Source organism: Rutidosis leptorrhynchoides, chromosome 4 (genome assembly GCF_046630445.1).
Source record: "Rutidosis leptorrhynchoides isolate AG116_Rl617_1_P2 chromosome 4, CSIRO_AGI_Rlap_v1, whole genome shotgun sequence".
Taxonomy (NCBI): Eukaryota; Viridiplantae; Streptophyta; class Magnoliopsida; order Asterales; family Asteraceae; genus Rutidosis; species Rutidosis leptorrhynchoides.
The window spans coordinates 207,485,063-207,503,532 of record NC_092336.1 but is presented as its reverse complement, the minus strand read 5'-3'; the positions used below and the strand labels follow the sequence as shown (position 1 = coordinate 207,503,532).

Genomic DNA, 18,470 nt, shown 5'->3' with positions numbered 1-18,470 from the left:
AGAATTTTCCTACAACAACAGCTACCATTCAATCATTGAGATGGCGCCGTTTGAAGCACTTTATGGTAGAAAGTGCAGGTCTCCGATTTGTTGGAGTGAGGTGGGGGATAGACAGATTACGGGTCCGGAGATTATACAAGAAACTACCGAGAAGATCATCCAAATTCAACAACGGTTGAAAACCGCCCAAAGTCGACAAAAGAGCTACGCTGACATTAAAAGAAAAGATATAGAATTTGAAATTGGAGAGATGGTCATGCTTAAAGTTTCACCTTGGAAAGGCGTTGTTCGATTTGGTAAACGAGGGAAATTAAATCCAAGGTATATTGGACCATTCAAGATTATTGATCGTGTCGGACCAGTAGCTTACCGACTTGAGTTACCTCAACAACTCGCGGCTGTACATAACACTTTCCACGTCTCGAATTTGAAGAAATGTTTTGCTAAAGAAGATCTCACTATTCCGTTAGATGAAATCCAAATCAACGAAAAACTCCAATTCATCGAAGAACCCGTCGAAATAATGGATCGTGAGGTTAAAAGACTTAAGCAAAACAAGATACCAATTGTTAAGGTTCGATGGAATGCTCGTAGAGGACCCGAGTTCACCTGGGAGCGTGAAGATCAGATGAAGAAGAAATACCCGCATCTATTTCCAGAAGATTCGTCAACACCTTCAACAGCTTAAAATTTCGGGACGAAATTTATTTAACGGGTAGGTACTGTAGTGACCCGAACTTTTCCATGTTTATATATATTAATTGAGATTGATGTTTACATGATTAAATATTTCCAACATGTTAAGCAATCAAACTTGTTAAGACTTGATTAATTGAAATAGGTTTCATATAGACAATTGACCACCCAAGTTGACCGGTGATTCACGAACGTTAAAACTTGTAAAAAAACTATATGATGACATATATATGGTTATATATATAGTTAACATGATATTATGATAAGTAAATATATCATTAATTATATTAACAATGAACTACATATGTAAAAACAAGACTACTAACTTAATGATTTTGAAACGAGACATATATGTAACGTTTATCGTTGTAACGACATTTAATGTATATATATCATATTAAGAGATATTCGTACATCATAATATCATGATAATATAATAATTTAAAATCTCTTTTGATATTATAAACATTGGGTTAACAACATTTAACAAGATCGTTAACCTAAAGGTTTCAAAACAACACTTACATGTAACGACTAACGATGACTTAACGACTCAGTTAAAATGTATATACATGTAGTATTTTAATATGTATTTATACACTTTTGAAAGACTTCAATACACTTATCAAAATACTTCTACTTAACAAAAATGCTTACAATTACATTCTCGTTCAGTTTCATCAACAATTCTACTCGTATGCACCCGTATTCGTACTCGTACAATACACAGCTTTTAGATGTATGTACTATTGGTATATACACTCCAATGATCAGCTCTTAGCAGCCCATGTGAGTCACCTAACACATGTGGGAACCATCATTTGGCAACTAGCATGAAATATCTCATAAGATTACAAAAATATGAGTAATCATTCATGACTTATTTACATGAAAACAAAATTACATATCCTTTATATCCAATCCATACACCAACGACCAAAAACACCTACAAACACTTTCATTCTTCAATTTTCTTCATCTAATTGAACTCTCTCAAGTTCTATCTTCAAGTTCTAAGTGTTCTTCATAAATTCCAAAAGTTCTAGTTTCATAAAATCAAGAATACTTTCAAGTTTGCTAGCTCACTTCCAATCTTGTAAGGTGATCATCCAACCTCAAGAAATCTTTGTTTCTTACAGTAGGTTATCATTCTAATACAAGGTAATAATCATATTCAAACTTTGGTTCAATTTCTATAACTATAACAATCTTATTTCAAGTGATGATCTTACTTGAACTTGTTTTCGTGTCATGATTTTGCTTCAAGAACTTTGAGCCATCCAAGGATCCATTGAAGCTAGATCCATTTTTCTCTTTTCCAGTAGGTTCATCCAAGGAACTTAAGGTAGTAATGATGTTCATAACATCATTCGATTCATACATATAAAGCTATCTTATTCGAAGGTTTAAACTTGTAATCACTAGAACATAGTTTAGTTAATTCTAAACTTGTTCGCAAACAAAAGTTAATCCTTCTAACTTGACTTTTAAAATCAACTAAACACATGTTCTATATCTATATGATATGCTAACTTAATGATTTAAAACCTGGAAACACGAAAAACACCGTAAAACCGGATTTACGCCGTCGTAGTAACACCGCGGGCTGTTTTGGGTTAGTTAATTAAAAACTATGATAAACTTTGATTTAAAAGTTGTTATTCTGAGAAAATGATTTTTATTATGAACATGAAACTATATCCAAAAATTATGGTTAAACTCAAAGTGGAAGTATGTTTTCTAAAATGGTCATCTAGACGTCGTTCTTTCGACTGAAATGACTACCTTTACAAAAACGACTTGTAACTTATTTTTCCGACTAGAAACCTATACTTTTTTTGTTTAGATTCATAAAATAGAGTTCAATATGAAACCATAGCAATTTGATTCACTCAAAACGGATTTAAAATGAAGAAGTTATGGGTAAAACAAGATTGGATAATTTTTCTCATTTTAGCTACGTGAAAATTGGTAACAAATCTATTCCAACCATAACTTAATCAACTTGTATTATATATTATGTAATCTTGAGATACCATAGACACGTATACAATGTTTCGACCTATCATGTCGACACATCTATATATATTTCGGAACAACCATAGACACTCTATATGTGAATGTTGGAGTTAGCTATACAGGGTTGAGGTTGATTCCAAAATATATATAGTTTGAGTTGTGATCAATACTGAGATACGTATACACTGGGTCGTGGATTGATTCAAGATAATATTTATCGATTTATTTCTGTACATCTAACTGTGGACAACTAGTTGTAGGTTACTAACGAGGACAGCTGACTTAATAAACTTAAAACATCAAAATATATTAAAAGTGTTGTAAATATATTTTGAACATACTTTGATATATATGTATATATTGTTATAGGTTCGTGAATCAACCAGTGGCCAAGTCTTACTTCCCGACGAAGTAAAAATCTGTGAAAGTGAGTTATAGTCCCACTTTTAAAATCTAATATTTTTGGGATGAGAATACATGCAGGTTTTATAAATGATTTACAAAATAGACACAAGTACGTGAAACTACATTCTATGGTTGAATTATCGAAATTGAATATGCCCCTTTTTATTAAGTCTGGTAATCTAAGAATTAGGGAACAGACACCCTAATTGACGCGAATCCTAAAGATAGATCTATTGGGCCTAACAAACCCCATCCAAAGTACCGGATGCTTTAGTACTTCGAAATTTATATCATATCCGAAGGGTGTCCCGGAATGATGGGGATATTCTTATATATGCATCTTGTTATTGTCGGTTACCAGGTGTTCACCATATGAATGATTTTTATCTCTATGTATGGGATGTGTATTGAAATATGAAATCTTGTGGTCTATTATTATGATTTGATATATATAGGCTAAACCTATAACTCACCAACATTTTTGTTGACGTTTTAAGCATGTTTATTCTCAGGTGATTATTAAGAGCTTCCGCTGTCGCATACTTAAATAAGGACGAGATTTGGAGTCCATGCTTGTATGATATTGTGTAAAAACTGCATTCAAGAAACTTATTTTGTTGTAACATATTTGTATTGTAAACCATTATGTAATGGTCGTGTGTAGACATGATATTTTAGATTATCATTATTTGATAATCTACGTAAAGCTTTTTAAACCTTTATTGATGAAATAAAGGTTATGGTTTGTTTTAAAATGAATGCAGTCTTTGAAAAACGTCTCATATAGAGGTCAAAACCTCGCAACGAAATCAATTAATATGGAACGTTTTTAATCAATAAGAACGGGACATTTCAGGAATGTGGTAGCCGATGCTTTGAGTAGAAAGGACAGAGAACCTATGCGGGTAAAAGCTATGAATATAATTATTCGTACTAACCTTACTACTCAAATAAAGGAGGCGCAATAGGGAGTTTTAAAAGAAGGGAATCTAAAGAATGAAATACCCAAAGGATCGGAAAAACATCTTAATATTCGGGAAGACAGAACCCGGTATAGGGCTGAAAGAATTTGGGTACCAAAGTTTGGAGATATGAGAGAAATGGTACTTAGGGAAGCACATAAAACCAGATACTCAATACATCCCGGAGCGGGAAAGATGTACCAAGATCTCAAGAAGCATTTTTGGTGGCCGGGTATGAAAGCCGATATTGCTAAATACGTAGGAGAATGTTTGACTTGTTCTAAAGTCAAAGCTGAACATTAGAAACCATCAGGTCTACTTCAACAACCAGAAATCCCATAACGGAAATGGGAAAAAATTACCATGGATTTCATTACTAAATTTCCACGGACTGTAAGTGGTTACGATACAATTTGGGAAATAGTCGATCGTCTTACCAAGTCAGCACACTTTCTACCGATGAGAGAAGAGGATAAAATGGAGAAGTTGGTACGACTATACTTGAATGAAGTCGTCTCCAGACATGGAGTACCAGTCTCTATTATCTCTTATAGGGATGGCAGATTTGTTTCAAGGTTTTGGCAGACATTACAACAAGCATTGGGGACTTGTCTAGACATGAGTACTGCATATCATCCACAAACTGATGGGCAAAGTGAAAGGACGATACAGACACTCGAAGACATGCTACGAGCATGTGTTATTGATTTTGGAAATGGATGGGATCGACATCTACCGTTAGCAGAATTTTCCTACAACAACAGTTACCACTCAAGTATTGAGATGGCACCGTTTGAGGCACTTTATGGTAGAAAGTACATGTCTCTGATTTGTTGGAGCAAAGTGGGGGATAGACAAATTACGGGTCCAGAGATTATCTAAGAAACTACCGAGAAAATTATTCAAATTCAACAACGGTTGAAAACCACTCAGAGTCGACAAAAGAGCTACGCAGACAGTAAAAAAAAAGATATAGAGTTTGAAATTGGAGACATGGTCATGCTTAAAGTATCACCTTGGAAAGGCGTTGTTCGTTTTGGAAAATGGGGAAAACTAAACCCGAGATACATTAGGCCATTCAAGATTATTGATCGTGCCGGACCAGTAGCTTATCGACTTGAATTACCTCAACAATTAGCCGGCGTACATAATACCTTCCACGTCTCGAATCTGAAGAGATGCTTAGCTAAAGAAGATCTCACGATTCCTTTAGACAAAATTCAGATCAATGAAAAACTTCAATTCATTGAAGAACCCGTCAAAATAATGGATCGTGAGGTTAAACGACTTAAGCAAAATAAAATACCAATCGTTAAGGTTCGATGGAATGCCCGTAGAGGACCCGAGTTCACCTGGGAGCGTGAAGATCAGATGAAGCTGAAATACCCGCACCTATTTCCAGAAGATGCGTCAACACCTTCAACTGCTTAAAATTTCGGGACGAAATTTACTTAACGGGTAGGTACTGTAGTGACCCTAACTTTTCCATGATTATCTATTAAATGAGAACTATATTCGTATGATTAAATGTTTCCAACATGTTAAGCAATCAAACTTGTTAAGACTTGATTAATTTAGATGAGTTTATGTAGACAATTGACCACCCAGTTTGTCCGGCGATTCACGAACGTTAAAACTTGTAAAAACGACATGATATATATATATATATATATATATATATATATATATATATATATATATATATATATATATATATATATATATATATATATTTACAATGATATTATAATAAGTAAGTATCTCACAAAGTATATTAACAAAGAGTTATATGCATAAAATGAAACTACTGAATTAAAGAAACCCGAAACGATATATATAACGATTATCGTTATAACAACGTTTTAATTAAAATAAATACATATGTATTGTATTAAGATATGAACACACTGTTTTTAACATGATAAAATGATAATTAATTATCACTAAGTGTATTAACAATGAATTACACGAGGAAGATGAGACTACTAACTTAAGGATTTCGAAACAATATATATATGTAACGATTATTGTTGTAATAGTATTTTAACATATATATATATATATATATATATATATATATATATATATATATATATATATATATATATTAAAATATAACCATGTTATCATGTTAACATAGCAATTTAACATCTCATTTAAATATAATAACAATGGATTAATTACATTTAACAAGATCGTTAACTTAAAGGTTTTGAAATAACACTTACATGTAACGACTAACGATGACTTAACGACTCAGTTAAAATGTATATACATGTAGTGTATTAAGATGTACTAATATACTTTTGGAAGACTTCAAGACATATATCAAAACACTCATACTTAACAAAAATGGTTACAATTACATTTCCATTCATTTTCATAAAAAAATTCTACTCGTACTCAATCCGTATTCGTACTCGTACAATACCCAACTCCTAGATGTACATACTATTGGTATATACACTTCAATGATCAGCACTTAGCAACCCTTAATGAGTCATCAAACATGTGGGAACTATCATTTGGCAACTAGCATGAAATATCTCACAAAATTACAAACTAATGGAGCCTTTAACTTGAATCCATATTCACGTGAATGGGCATACACACACACACACATTTTCATTCAACTTCCATGCATCAAACACATCTCTCTCTATTTCTCTCTTGATGTTCTAAGTGTTCTTCATCACCTTCATTAAAATCTACATCAATCTAGCTCAAAAATCCAAACAAAAATCAACTTACAAAACAACTACTCAGGAACACATCAAGAACACTTTCAAGTTTACTAGCTCACTTCCAAACTTGCAAATCCATTTCAAGTAATCATCCAATCTCAAGAAATCTTTGTTATTTACAGTAGGTTATTTCTCTAATTCAAGGTAATACTCATATTCAAACTATGATTCAATTTCTATAATTTAACAATCTTAATTCGAGTAGAAATCTTACTTGAACATATTTTTGTGTCATGATTCCACTTCAAGAACTTTCAAGCCATCCAAGATCCTTTGAAGCTCTAGATCATTTCTTGTCATTTCCAGTAGGTTTATCTACTATACTTTATATAGTGATGATGTTCATAACATCATTCGATTCATATATATAAAACTATCTTATTCGAAGATTATAACTTGTAATCACTAGAATATAGTTTAGTTAATTCTAAACTTGTTCGCAAACAAAGTTAATCCCTCTAACTTAACTTTTAAAAATCAACTAAACACATGTTCTATATATATATGATATGCTAACTTAATGATTTAAAAACTAGAAACACAAGGAACACCGTAAAACCGGACATACGCCGTCGTAGTGAAACCGGGGGCTGTTTTGGGTTGGTTAATTAAAAACTATGATAATGTTTGATTTCAAAGTTGTTCTTTTGGGAAAATAATATTTCATATGAACATGAAACTATATCCAAAAATCTTGGTTAAACTCAAAGTAGAAGTATGTTTTTCAAAATGGTCATCTAGACGTCGTTCTTTCGACTGAAATGACTACCTCTTACAAAAACGACTTGTAACCTATTACTCCGACTATAAACCATCACTTTTTCTGTTTATTTTCATAAACTCAAGTTCGATACAAAACCATAGCAATTTGATTCACTCAAAATGGATTTAAAATGAAGAAATTATGGGTAAAACAAAATTGGATAAATTTGCTTGTTTTAGCTACGTGAAATTTTGTAACAAATCCATACTAACTATATCTTAACTAACTTTCTTGTATTATACATGTCTTGATAGACCATAGACACGTATACAATGTTTGGACATATCATATCGACGTCATCTATATATATTATTTGGAATAACCGTAAGTCACTCTATATCGCGGTAATGCTCGAGTTAGCATATAAAGGGTCGAGGTTGATTCTAAATAATATATATACTTTGAGTTGTGATCGAGTCTGAGACATGTATACACTGGGTCGTGGATTGATTCGAGAAAATATATTGATTTATTTATGTACTACTAACTGTGGACTATTAATTGTGGACTACTAACGTTGGACTGCTAACTTAACAACTTAAAACGTCAACACGTAATAAAAAATGTTGTGAATATATTTTGATCATACTTTGATATATATGTATATATTTGTTATAGGTTCTTGAATCGACCCGTGACCAAGTCTCATTCTCGGCGAATTAAAAATCCGTTAAAGTGAGTTATAGTCCCACTTTTAATATCTAATGTTTTTGGGATGAGAATACATGCAGTTTTATAAATGCTTTACAAAATAGACACAAGTAATCGAAACTACTTTCTATGTTAGATTATCGAACCGAATATGCCCCTTTTTAGCTTGGTAGCCTAAGAATTAGGGAAATGGCCCCTAATTGACGCGAATCCTAAAGATAGATCTATTTGGCCCAACAAGCCTCATTCGAGTTACAGATGCTTTAGTACTTCGATTTATCATATCCGATGAGAGTCCCGGAATGATGGGGATATTCTATATGCATCCCGTTAAGGTCGGTTACCAGGTTTTCAACATATGAATGAATTTTATCTCTATGCAGTTTGCGAAATGCCTGATATGAGATGTATATTTATGGAAAAATGAAATCTTGTGGTCTATTATTAAGATTTGATAAATATATAGGTTAAACCTATAACTCACCAACATTTTTGTTGACGTTTTAAGCATGTTTATTCTCAAGTGATTATTAAGAGCTTCCGCTGTTGCATGCTAATTTAAGGACAAGAATTGGAGTCAGCATGCTTGTAATATATTGTTTAAAAACTGCATTCAGAGAATTAAGTCGATGTGTAATATTATTATAAACCATTATATAATGGTCGTGTGTAAAACGTTATCTTTTAGATTATCATTACTTGATAATCTACGTTATGGTTTTTAACCTTTATCGATAAAATAAAGGTTATGGTTTGTTTTAAAAACGAATGCAATCTTTGAAAAACGTCTCATATAGAGGTCAAAACCTCGCAATGAAATCAATTACTATGAAACGTTTATAATCGATATGAACGGGACATTTCAGTTGGTATCCGAGCGTTGGTCTTAGAGAACCAAAAATTTGCATTAGTGTGTTTTATCGAGTTTGTTAGGATGCATTTGTGAGTCTGGACTTCGACTGTATTTTCCTTAAAAATGATTGCTTAACACTTTTGTTGGAAACTATATGTTTTTACATGTAAATATTATGTGATATATTACTAATGTGTTAGTTAATGTGTGATAGATATCTACTTCCAGTACCAATCCCACCGACTCACCTAATAACAATGGAGAGTCGAATATATTTTGGGAAGATTCACAAATTCCGGAAGAGGAACCGGAAGAAGAGGAACCGGAAGAAGAGGAACCAGAAGAAGAAGAAGTTCCGGGAGAGGAAATATTAAAAACTACAAAGCTGTTAAATAAAAGAAAATCGTCAACAAATGGACCAAAGTTAAAAATGGTTTGTGGTGTCTCCGCTGAGGAGGAAAAATATTGGGAAAATTACCAATTTTCCGATGAATCGGATCCCAATGAGGATTCCGATGATGTTATAGAAATTACCCCGACCCAATTTAAAAAGGCAAAATAAAATAATAAGGGAAAATCTATCAAAATAGAGAAAAACGATCCCAAATCTGATGAACTCTATGTTAACATGAAGTACCCTGATGAGGTGTATCGTAAACACCCGTATTTCTTAAACTTTAACTATAACCCGGGAACATCTAAGCCACCAGGTTTTTCTAAACCCTTTGTGAAAACGACGGCTCGTATTAGAGGAGCACCATGTATGGCTAGGAAATTAGCAAAACAAACTAAGTCCGAGGAGGAAGAAACAATTGAGTCGAAATAAAGAGTTGTAATCATGTTGTGTAATATATGTATTGTAATATATTGTTTAAAAACTGCATTCGGAGAATTATGTCGATGTGTAATATTATTGTAAACCATTATGTAATGGTCGTGTGTAAAATGTTATCTTTTAGATTATCATTACTTCATAATCTACATTATGGTTTTAAACCTTTATTGATAAAATAAAGGTTATGGTTTGTTTTAAAAACGAATGCAGTCTTTGAAAAACGTCTCATATAGAGGTCAAAACCTCGCAACGAAATCAATCAATATGAAACGTTTATAATCGATATGAACGGGACATTTCAATTAACGCACATGTACCAGGTGAAACTCTCAATGTATACCTTGCTGCCTCCTCTGAAGCAATCAGCTCGGTTCTAATCGCCGACAGAGCTAATATCCAAATGCCGGTGTACTTCGTAAGCAAAGTATTACAAAACGGAGAAATAACTACCCGGCCATGGAAAAACTAATTTACGCCTTAGTGCACACACGCAGACGGTTACAGCGATATTTTCAAGCACATCCGATACAAGTCTTCACGGACCAATCGATCAAACACGTCCTGACTAGACCAGAAATTTCTGGAAGAATGGCAAAATGGGCAATAGAACTTGGCGAGCACGAAATCACCTTCCTCCTAAGACATTCAGTAAAGGGCCAAGTCATAGCCGACTTCTTGGTAGAGCTCCCGTCTGACATGATCAAACAAGGAGAAACCATTGTTACAAGAAGGGAAACGGACGAATTCTGCGAACTATATACGGATGGAGCGTCAAGTGAGGAGGGAGCCGGCATAGGCCTACTCCTCGTTTCCCCAAACAGAGAAGCAATAACCTACGCTATCCGGTTGAAGTTCGCCGCCTTAAACAACGAGGCCGAGTACGAAGCACTAATAGCCGGATTAGGCTTGGCAAAAAGTATTGACGTACGACAACTTACAGCTTATGTCGACTCACAACTAGTAGCAAGCCAGTTAAATGGCAGCTTTGAAGCAAGAGATACATCGATGCAAAAATACCTAGAGCTTACGAAAGCACTAACCAACACCTTCACAGTATTTGAAATAAAGCAAATACCCCGTAACCGTAATAAGAAAGCAGATGCTTTGAGCAAGCTTGCCTCTCTGCTCTATGACCACTTCACCAAAATGGTTATGCTTGAAGTACTGGAAAGAAAGTCAACCGAAGAGGATACTCTCATGGCAACAATCATGACGGAGGAAGAGTGTTTGATGACACCTTTCATAACATACCTTGCTGATGGTACCCTCCTGGAGGACAAACTACAAGCCCGCAGGATACGAATGCGGGCACCAATGTACAACTTTCAAAATGGCATCCTGTATAGGAAATCATTCACAGAGCTAGCGTAGGCTAAAGAGATCATACAAGAAATGCACGAAGGAGCCTGCTCCACACATTCCGGCTACCGAACGATAGTTAGCAGGATCAAGAGAATGGGTTATTTCTGGCCACACATGTACCGGGACACATATGACCAGATCGCAAACTGTGAGGCTTGTTAAATACACGCTCCTGTCAACAGATCCCCTCGCCGTAACATGATTCCTATACATGCCGCTTGGCCGTTCTGCAAATAGGGGATCGACATTGTCGGCCCATTCCCAAGAGGTGTCGGAAACGTCAAATTCCTAGTAATCGCAATCGACTACTTTACAAAATGAGTCGAGGCAAAACCGTTAAGCATGATCACGGGACGAAAAATCTTAACCTTTATATGGGAGGATATTGTCTGTCGTTTCGATTTACCACGGGAGATAGCCAGCGACAACGACACACAGTTTGCACACAATCTATTTAAGGACTGGTGAAATGTCCCGTTCTTATTGATTAAAAACGTTCCATATTAATTGATTTCGTTGCGAGGTTTTGACCTCTATATGAGACGTTTTTCAAAGATTGCATTCATTTTTAAAACAAACCATAACCTTTATTTCATAAATAAAGGTTTAAAAAGCTTTACGTAGATTATCAAATAATGATAATCTAAAATATCCTGTTTACACACGACCATTACATAATGGTTTACAATACAAATATGTTACATCGAAATCAGTTTCTTGAATGCAGTTTTTACACAATATCATACAAACATGGACTCCAAATCTTGTCCTTATTTTAGTATGCAACAGCGGAAGCTCTTAGTATTCACCTGAGAATAAACATGCTTTAAACGTCAACAAAAATGTTGGTGAGTTATAGGTTTAACCTATATATATCAAATCGTAACAATAGACCACAAGATTTCATATTTCAATACACATTCCATACATAGAGATAAAAATCATTCATATGGTGAACACCTGGTAACCGACATTAACAAGATGAATATATATAAGAATATCCCCATCATTCCGGGACACCCTTCGGATATGATATAAATTTCGAAGTACTAAAGCATCCGATACTTTGGATGGGGTTTGTTAGGCCCAATAGATCTATCTTTAGGATTCACATCAATTAGGGTGTCTGTTCCCTAATTCTTAGATTACCAGACTTAATAAAAAGGGGCATATTCGATTTCAATAATTCAACCATAGAATGTAGTTTCACGTACTTGTGTCTATTTTGTAAATCATTTATAAAACCTGCATGTATTCTCATCCCAAAAATATTAGATTTTAAAAGTGGGACTATAACTCACTTTCACAGATTTTTACTTCGTCAGGAAGTAAGACTTGGCCACTGGTTGATTCATGACCTATAACAATATATACATATATATCAAAGTATGTTTAAAATATATTTACAACACTTTTAATATATTTTGATGTTTTAAGTTTATTAAGTCAGCTGTCCTCGTTAGTAACCTACAACTAGTTGTCCACAGTTAGATGTACATAAATAAATCGATAAATATTATCTTGAATCAATCCACGACCCAGTGTATACGTATCTCAGTATTGATCACAACTCAAACTATATATATTTTGGAATCAACCTCAACCCTGTATAGCTAACTCCAACATTCACATATAGAGTGTCTATGGTTGTTCCGAAATATATATAGATGTGTCGACATGATAGGTCGAAACATTGTATACGTGTCTATGGTATCTCAAGATTACATAATATACAATACAAGTTGATTAAGTTATGGTTGGAATAGATTTGTTACCAATTTTCACGTAGCTAAAATGAGAAAAATTATCCAATCTTGTTTTACCCATAACTTCTTCATTTTAAATCCGTTTTGAGTGAATCAAATTGCTATGGTTTCATATTGAACTCTATTTTATGAATCTAAACAGAAAAAGTATAGGTTTATAATCGGAAAAATAAGTTACAAGTCGTTTTTGTAAACGTAGTCATTTCAGTCGAAAGAACGACGTCTAGATGACCATTTTAGAAAACATACTTCCACTTTGAGTTTAACCAAAATTTTTGGATATAGTTTCATGTTCATAATAAAAATTATTTTCTCAGAATAACAACTTTTAAATCAAAGTTTATCATAGTTTTTAATTAACTAACCCAAAACAGCCCGCAGTGTTACTACGACGGCGTAAATCCGGTTTTACGGTATTTTTCGTGTTTCCAGGTTTTAAATCATTAAGTTAGCATATCATATAGATATAGAACATGTGTGTAGTTAATTTTAAAAGTCAAGTTAGAAGGATTAACTTTTGTTTGCGAACAAGTTTAGAATTAACTAAACTATGTTCTAATGATTACGAGTTTAAACCTTCGAATAAGATAGTTTTATATATATGAATCGAATGATGTTATGAACATCATTACTACCTCAAGTTTAGTAGGTAAACCTACTGGAAGTGACAAGAAATGATCTAGCTTCAAAGGATCTTGGATGGCTTGAAAGTTCTTGAAGTAGGATCATGACACAAAAACAAGTTCAAGTAAGATTTTTACTCTAATTAAGATAGTTTATAGTTATAGAAATTGAATCAAAGTTTGAATATGAATATTACCTTAAATAAGAAAGATAACCTACTGTATATAACAAAGGTTTCTTGATCTTAGATGATTACTTGGAATGGATTAGAAAGCTTGGAAGTAAATTAGTAAACTTGAAGGGATTTTTGAAGTGTTCTTGAAGTGTTCTTCCTATGATGATTATAGCTTGATTCTTGAAGTGATTTTTGATGAAGATGATGATTAACTACTGGAAGAATACGTTCATAATAGTGTGTGTGTGTTGAGGGAGAATTAGAAAGAGAATTGGAAGTGAAATGGAGTGAATGATGAGTGGTAATTGGTGAGTGGTGAGTGGGGTTAAAAGGAGTTCTAGTTAGTTGACTAGCTCATGGTAGAAGTTAAAATTGATTTGTCATATATGACATAATCAAGAATGGAATCCCATGCTAGTTCCTATTGGTATATACTCATAGTAAGTACGTTTTGAAGCTGTGTATATTACGGGTAAGAATACGACTAGAATTCTTGATGAAAGAAAAGAATGGAAAAGTAACTGTAACCATTTTCGTTAAGTATGAGTGTTTTGATATATGTCTTGAAGTCTTCCAAAAGTATTTTAATACATCTAAATACACTACATGTATATACATTTTAACTGAGTCGTTAAGTCATCGTTAGTCGTTACATGTAAGTGTTGCTTTGAAACCTTTAAGTTAACGATCTCAATTAATGTTGTTAACCCATTGTTTATTATATCTAATGAGATGTTAAATTATTATATTATCATGATATTATGATATATTAATATATCTTAATATGATATATATACATTTAAATGTCGTTACAACGATAATCGTTACATATATGTCTCGTTTCGAAATCCTTAAGTTAGTAGTCTTGTTTATATGTATATAACTCATTGTTAATATACTTATGGAGATACTTACTTATCATAATCTCATGTTAACCATATGTATATCCATATATATATATCGTCATGTCGTTTTTACAAGTTTTAACGTTCGTGAATCGCCGGTCAACTTGGGTGATCAATTGTCTATATGAAACATATTTCAATTAATCAAGTCTTAACAAGTTTGATTGCTTAACATGTTGGAAACATTTAATCATGTAAATATCAATCTCAATTAATATATATAAACATGGAAAAGTTCGGGTCACTACAACTGGTGTGCAGACATGGACATTCAACAGTCATTTACTTCTGTGGCCTACCCAGAGGCTAACGGACAAGCCGAGGTTACTAACAGAGACATCGTTACCGGGATAAAAGCAAGACTAGGTAAACACCGGCAATGATGGATGGACGAGCTCCAACATGTATTATGGGCACACCAGACAACACCAAAAGACATTACGAATGAAACACCTTTCAGCTTGGTGTACGGCACCGAAGCGGTTATCCCGGCTGAAGTGATTGTCCCAACCAACCGAAATACCAACATTCGATGAACAACAAAATGATGAAGCGTTATGAGGAAACTTGGATGCTCTAGAAGAACGACGGACGATAGCACATATCCGGCAAGCCGAAAAGAAGAAAAAAATCACAAACCACTATGACAAAAAAGTCAAGCCACTTAACTTTCAGTTAAACGACTTGGTGTTACATAGCAATAAGGCTAGCTGATAGCAAGATGTCAGAAAACTGTGCCCAAGATGGGAGGGACCTTACAGGGTTGTCGGCATACCTAATTATGGTGCATACCACCTGGAGACACCAGACGGAGTTCCGATACAACGCCCTTGGAACGCCTTTCATTTGAAGAAATATCATGTGTAACTTGTCTGCGACCGGGAGGACTGATCACCCACTCGGATGGCAGAAATGCAAAACACTTATGTACTCAAATCATTTCTATGTATAAGTCATCAATAAAGTTTCATTTTATATACTTATGCACTGTAACGACTCTGAATATGTCAAAAGTAAAATCAAAAGTCTTTTGGCATATTTCAGACCTACCGCCAGAAGAAATGCTTTCTAGCTTTCGTTGGTAGGAGGACACCCCTTGAAGAACCTTCTCGAATAACAAGGGTGTCCAACCATATCATTGATGGTCCGGTTCTACCGTATAAACAACTCGACCATACTCACGCGTAGTCCAGATATCTACGTTTTTGTCATGACAATATAAGCAACTCGAAGCAAAATAAACTAGTTTATACACACTATGTAACAAGATATAAAGAAGTCACATTAATCATACAAAACACAACTGAGTGCATATCTCTACAGTTGGTAATTTACAATATCCTCCACGGATGAGTTCTCGTCCCTGCAGATTTTGTTGTCTAACTCTTCAAAACTAATCTGGCCAAGAGCCTCATGTGCCTGCTGGCAGTCCTGGACACAGGTAGCACTCAAATCAGTCTTCATCTTTTAGGCCGCGCTACTAGGCGGCAAGAAACAATGCACCGCCTTCAATACCTCAAACGTAGTCAGCCTCTTGATAGCCTCAATAAAGGCGATGAACGGCTGATGAACAATGGATGACTTCAGGAGACGGCCAAAAAGCACAGGAATACCATGTTGAAGGCAGGTAAGTTCGCCTAACGTGGAGGACACCTTCTCTGATAACTTCTTATTGTCATCAGAAAGTAGGACGACCTTCTCCTATTCCTGGGCAAGTGTCGCCTTCAACATTTCCTGCACTTCCTGGGAAACACGTAACTCATCCCGGGTGGACTCCAAGGCCTCCTTAGCCGACGCCAGCTCCCTCTCAAGGCGAGTGATCATCCTTGACAACTCTGCTACGCGACGGTTATCATTCTCAAACATCACACAATGCTCGTGAATGCGACGAGCAACAGCCTCTCTCTAGTTTAATTCATCTGTCGCAAGATGCTGAGCAAACACAGCAAACTAAGAATGCAAGTGTTGTGCCTGGGTGGCGGAAAGTGCGGCCAACGCCTTTTTCAGAGCCGGAAAGGTTATGAAGTCCAGATATTTCCTATAAACCGAGTAGTCTGAAGCATCACAGTGAAGAAGATCACGGAATGGCTCGACATTACAGTCGGGTAGAACGTAAACATTCTGCCCAGCATTTGTTGTCAGCCCGGGGCGAGCATCCGAGACCTTCACGGCGGCTCTTTGCCGGAACGATGCCCTTGAACTGACTCCCTATCAGTAGCTGGCTCCTCCTCAGCCAGCCGACTCTCCCCCACAATCGGCTCAAGCCTCTCCCGGGGAGTAGCTCCCTCCAACAACGGAACTATGGGAGCAGATGCTTGCTCCCCCGAAGAAGTCACACCAGCGTTACCTATGCATACACGAAAGAAAGCAATGTAGTCAGCACAAGATACTATTAGGCAAGTTAAAGAGAGTGCGCGTCAAAGGCATACCTTCAGCTGCCGCAGACGGCTCAATCCAACGCCTGGTACGACGGATCAGCCCACCCTCTGAAGAACCGCCATTGGAAGATTCTAATTCTTCAGGAGGCAGCATCCTGTAACGGCTGGAAGACTCCAGAGGCATACCTTCAACCACCTTGTCGGTAAAAACTATGCCATCCAGACTCCCTCAGAACCTCCGACACAGTTAACTCTGTACAGATCATAAAACGTCATTTTACAAACCATGTCTAGAAAAAAAAAAAGGGATGAAAAACGTCGCACGGATAAATACCTCTCCCGCCTCTGCGAGCAACAGGTATCTTATCAGAATGGGTCCAGTTGTTGCTAACATTAGCCATTACCAACACCTGCTCATCATAAGATCGTTGAGGAATCCTCAGGCCCCTCAACTGGTCAACCATCAATTCGCCCAGCTCAGACAACTGTCTCGGCTGCTGAATAATCACCGACCTAAACAGATAGGATTGTGCGTTCCTCAATGGAAAGTCAGAACACTTGGCAAAAATGAACAATTGCACCCAGTTATCTACAATCGCTGGTGTCTCCCCAAGGAAATCAATCTCATCAGTAAATGTGTACCACCCTCTGCGATAGGACGATAGCCGAAAAATGCTTCTGAAAATGTTCAAGCTTAGGACCATGCCTAAACCATTAAAATACATTTCAAACAGCATGATGCGCGAACCCCATTCAGATGCAAACGAGCAACACTAAGGCCATAGAAATTTAAAACCTTCATGAAGAAACGAGTAATTGGGTATCTCAAATTTGAGACCTCAAAGGGTCTCAAATAGATAGCACAATGATTTGGTGGGGGCCCACAAGCGTGCTACTGTGACCTTGGAATCACTAACCCCAAGCCTCGTAGTTGAGGGCATATATAGCAAATCTTATCAAGATAGGCTTGGTCAACGTTGCTAGGCGCACGTAACACGTCATGAAGAATATTAGCAGATCTGGGAGCCATATTGAGCGAAGAAGAAAATAGGGAGATTTAAATTGAAGAAGATAAGAAAATTGTTTCTCTGTATTATGCAAAGAAAATACTATCGAAGGTAGAAAGGCTTGAATGAGGATAAATGATCGTTTATATAGGCAAAAATCCTATGCGAGTCCCGTAAAACTCAAAAAGGCGTATTGAAGCATGAGAAGCACTTTACTATGATTAAGGAAGCATTAATTGCACGTCAAATCATGCGCGTGGGTCATGTTAACTTAAGTTTGGAAACTCAGCTGTCCCAGCCGACCTCGCCAAACTGGGGGGACTTA

The 18,470-nt window shown here is 35.6% G+C and overlaps 1 protein-coding gene across 1 annotated transcript; it reads left to right on the top strand.

Moving 5' to 3' along the window:
• Positions 1–10,516: 10,516 nt before the first annotated feature.
• LOC139841377 (uncharacterized) lies at positions 10,517–11,299 on the top strand. The gene has a single exon (XM_071831597.1). It carries the CDS (start codon positions 10,517–10,519, stop codon positions 11,297–11,299), a length of 783 nt encoding a protein of 260 aa, XP_071687698.1.
• The last annotated feature ends 7,171 nt before the right edge of the window (positions 11,300–18,470 follow it).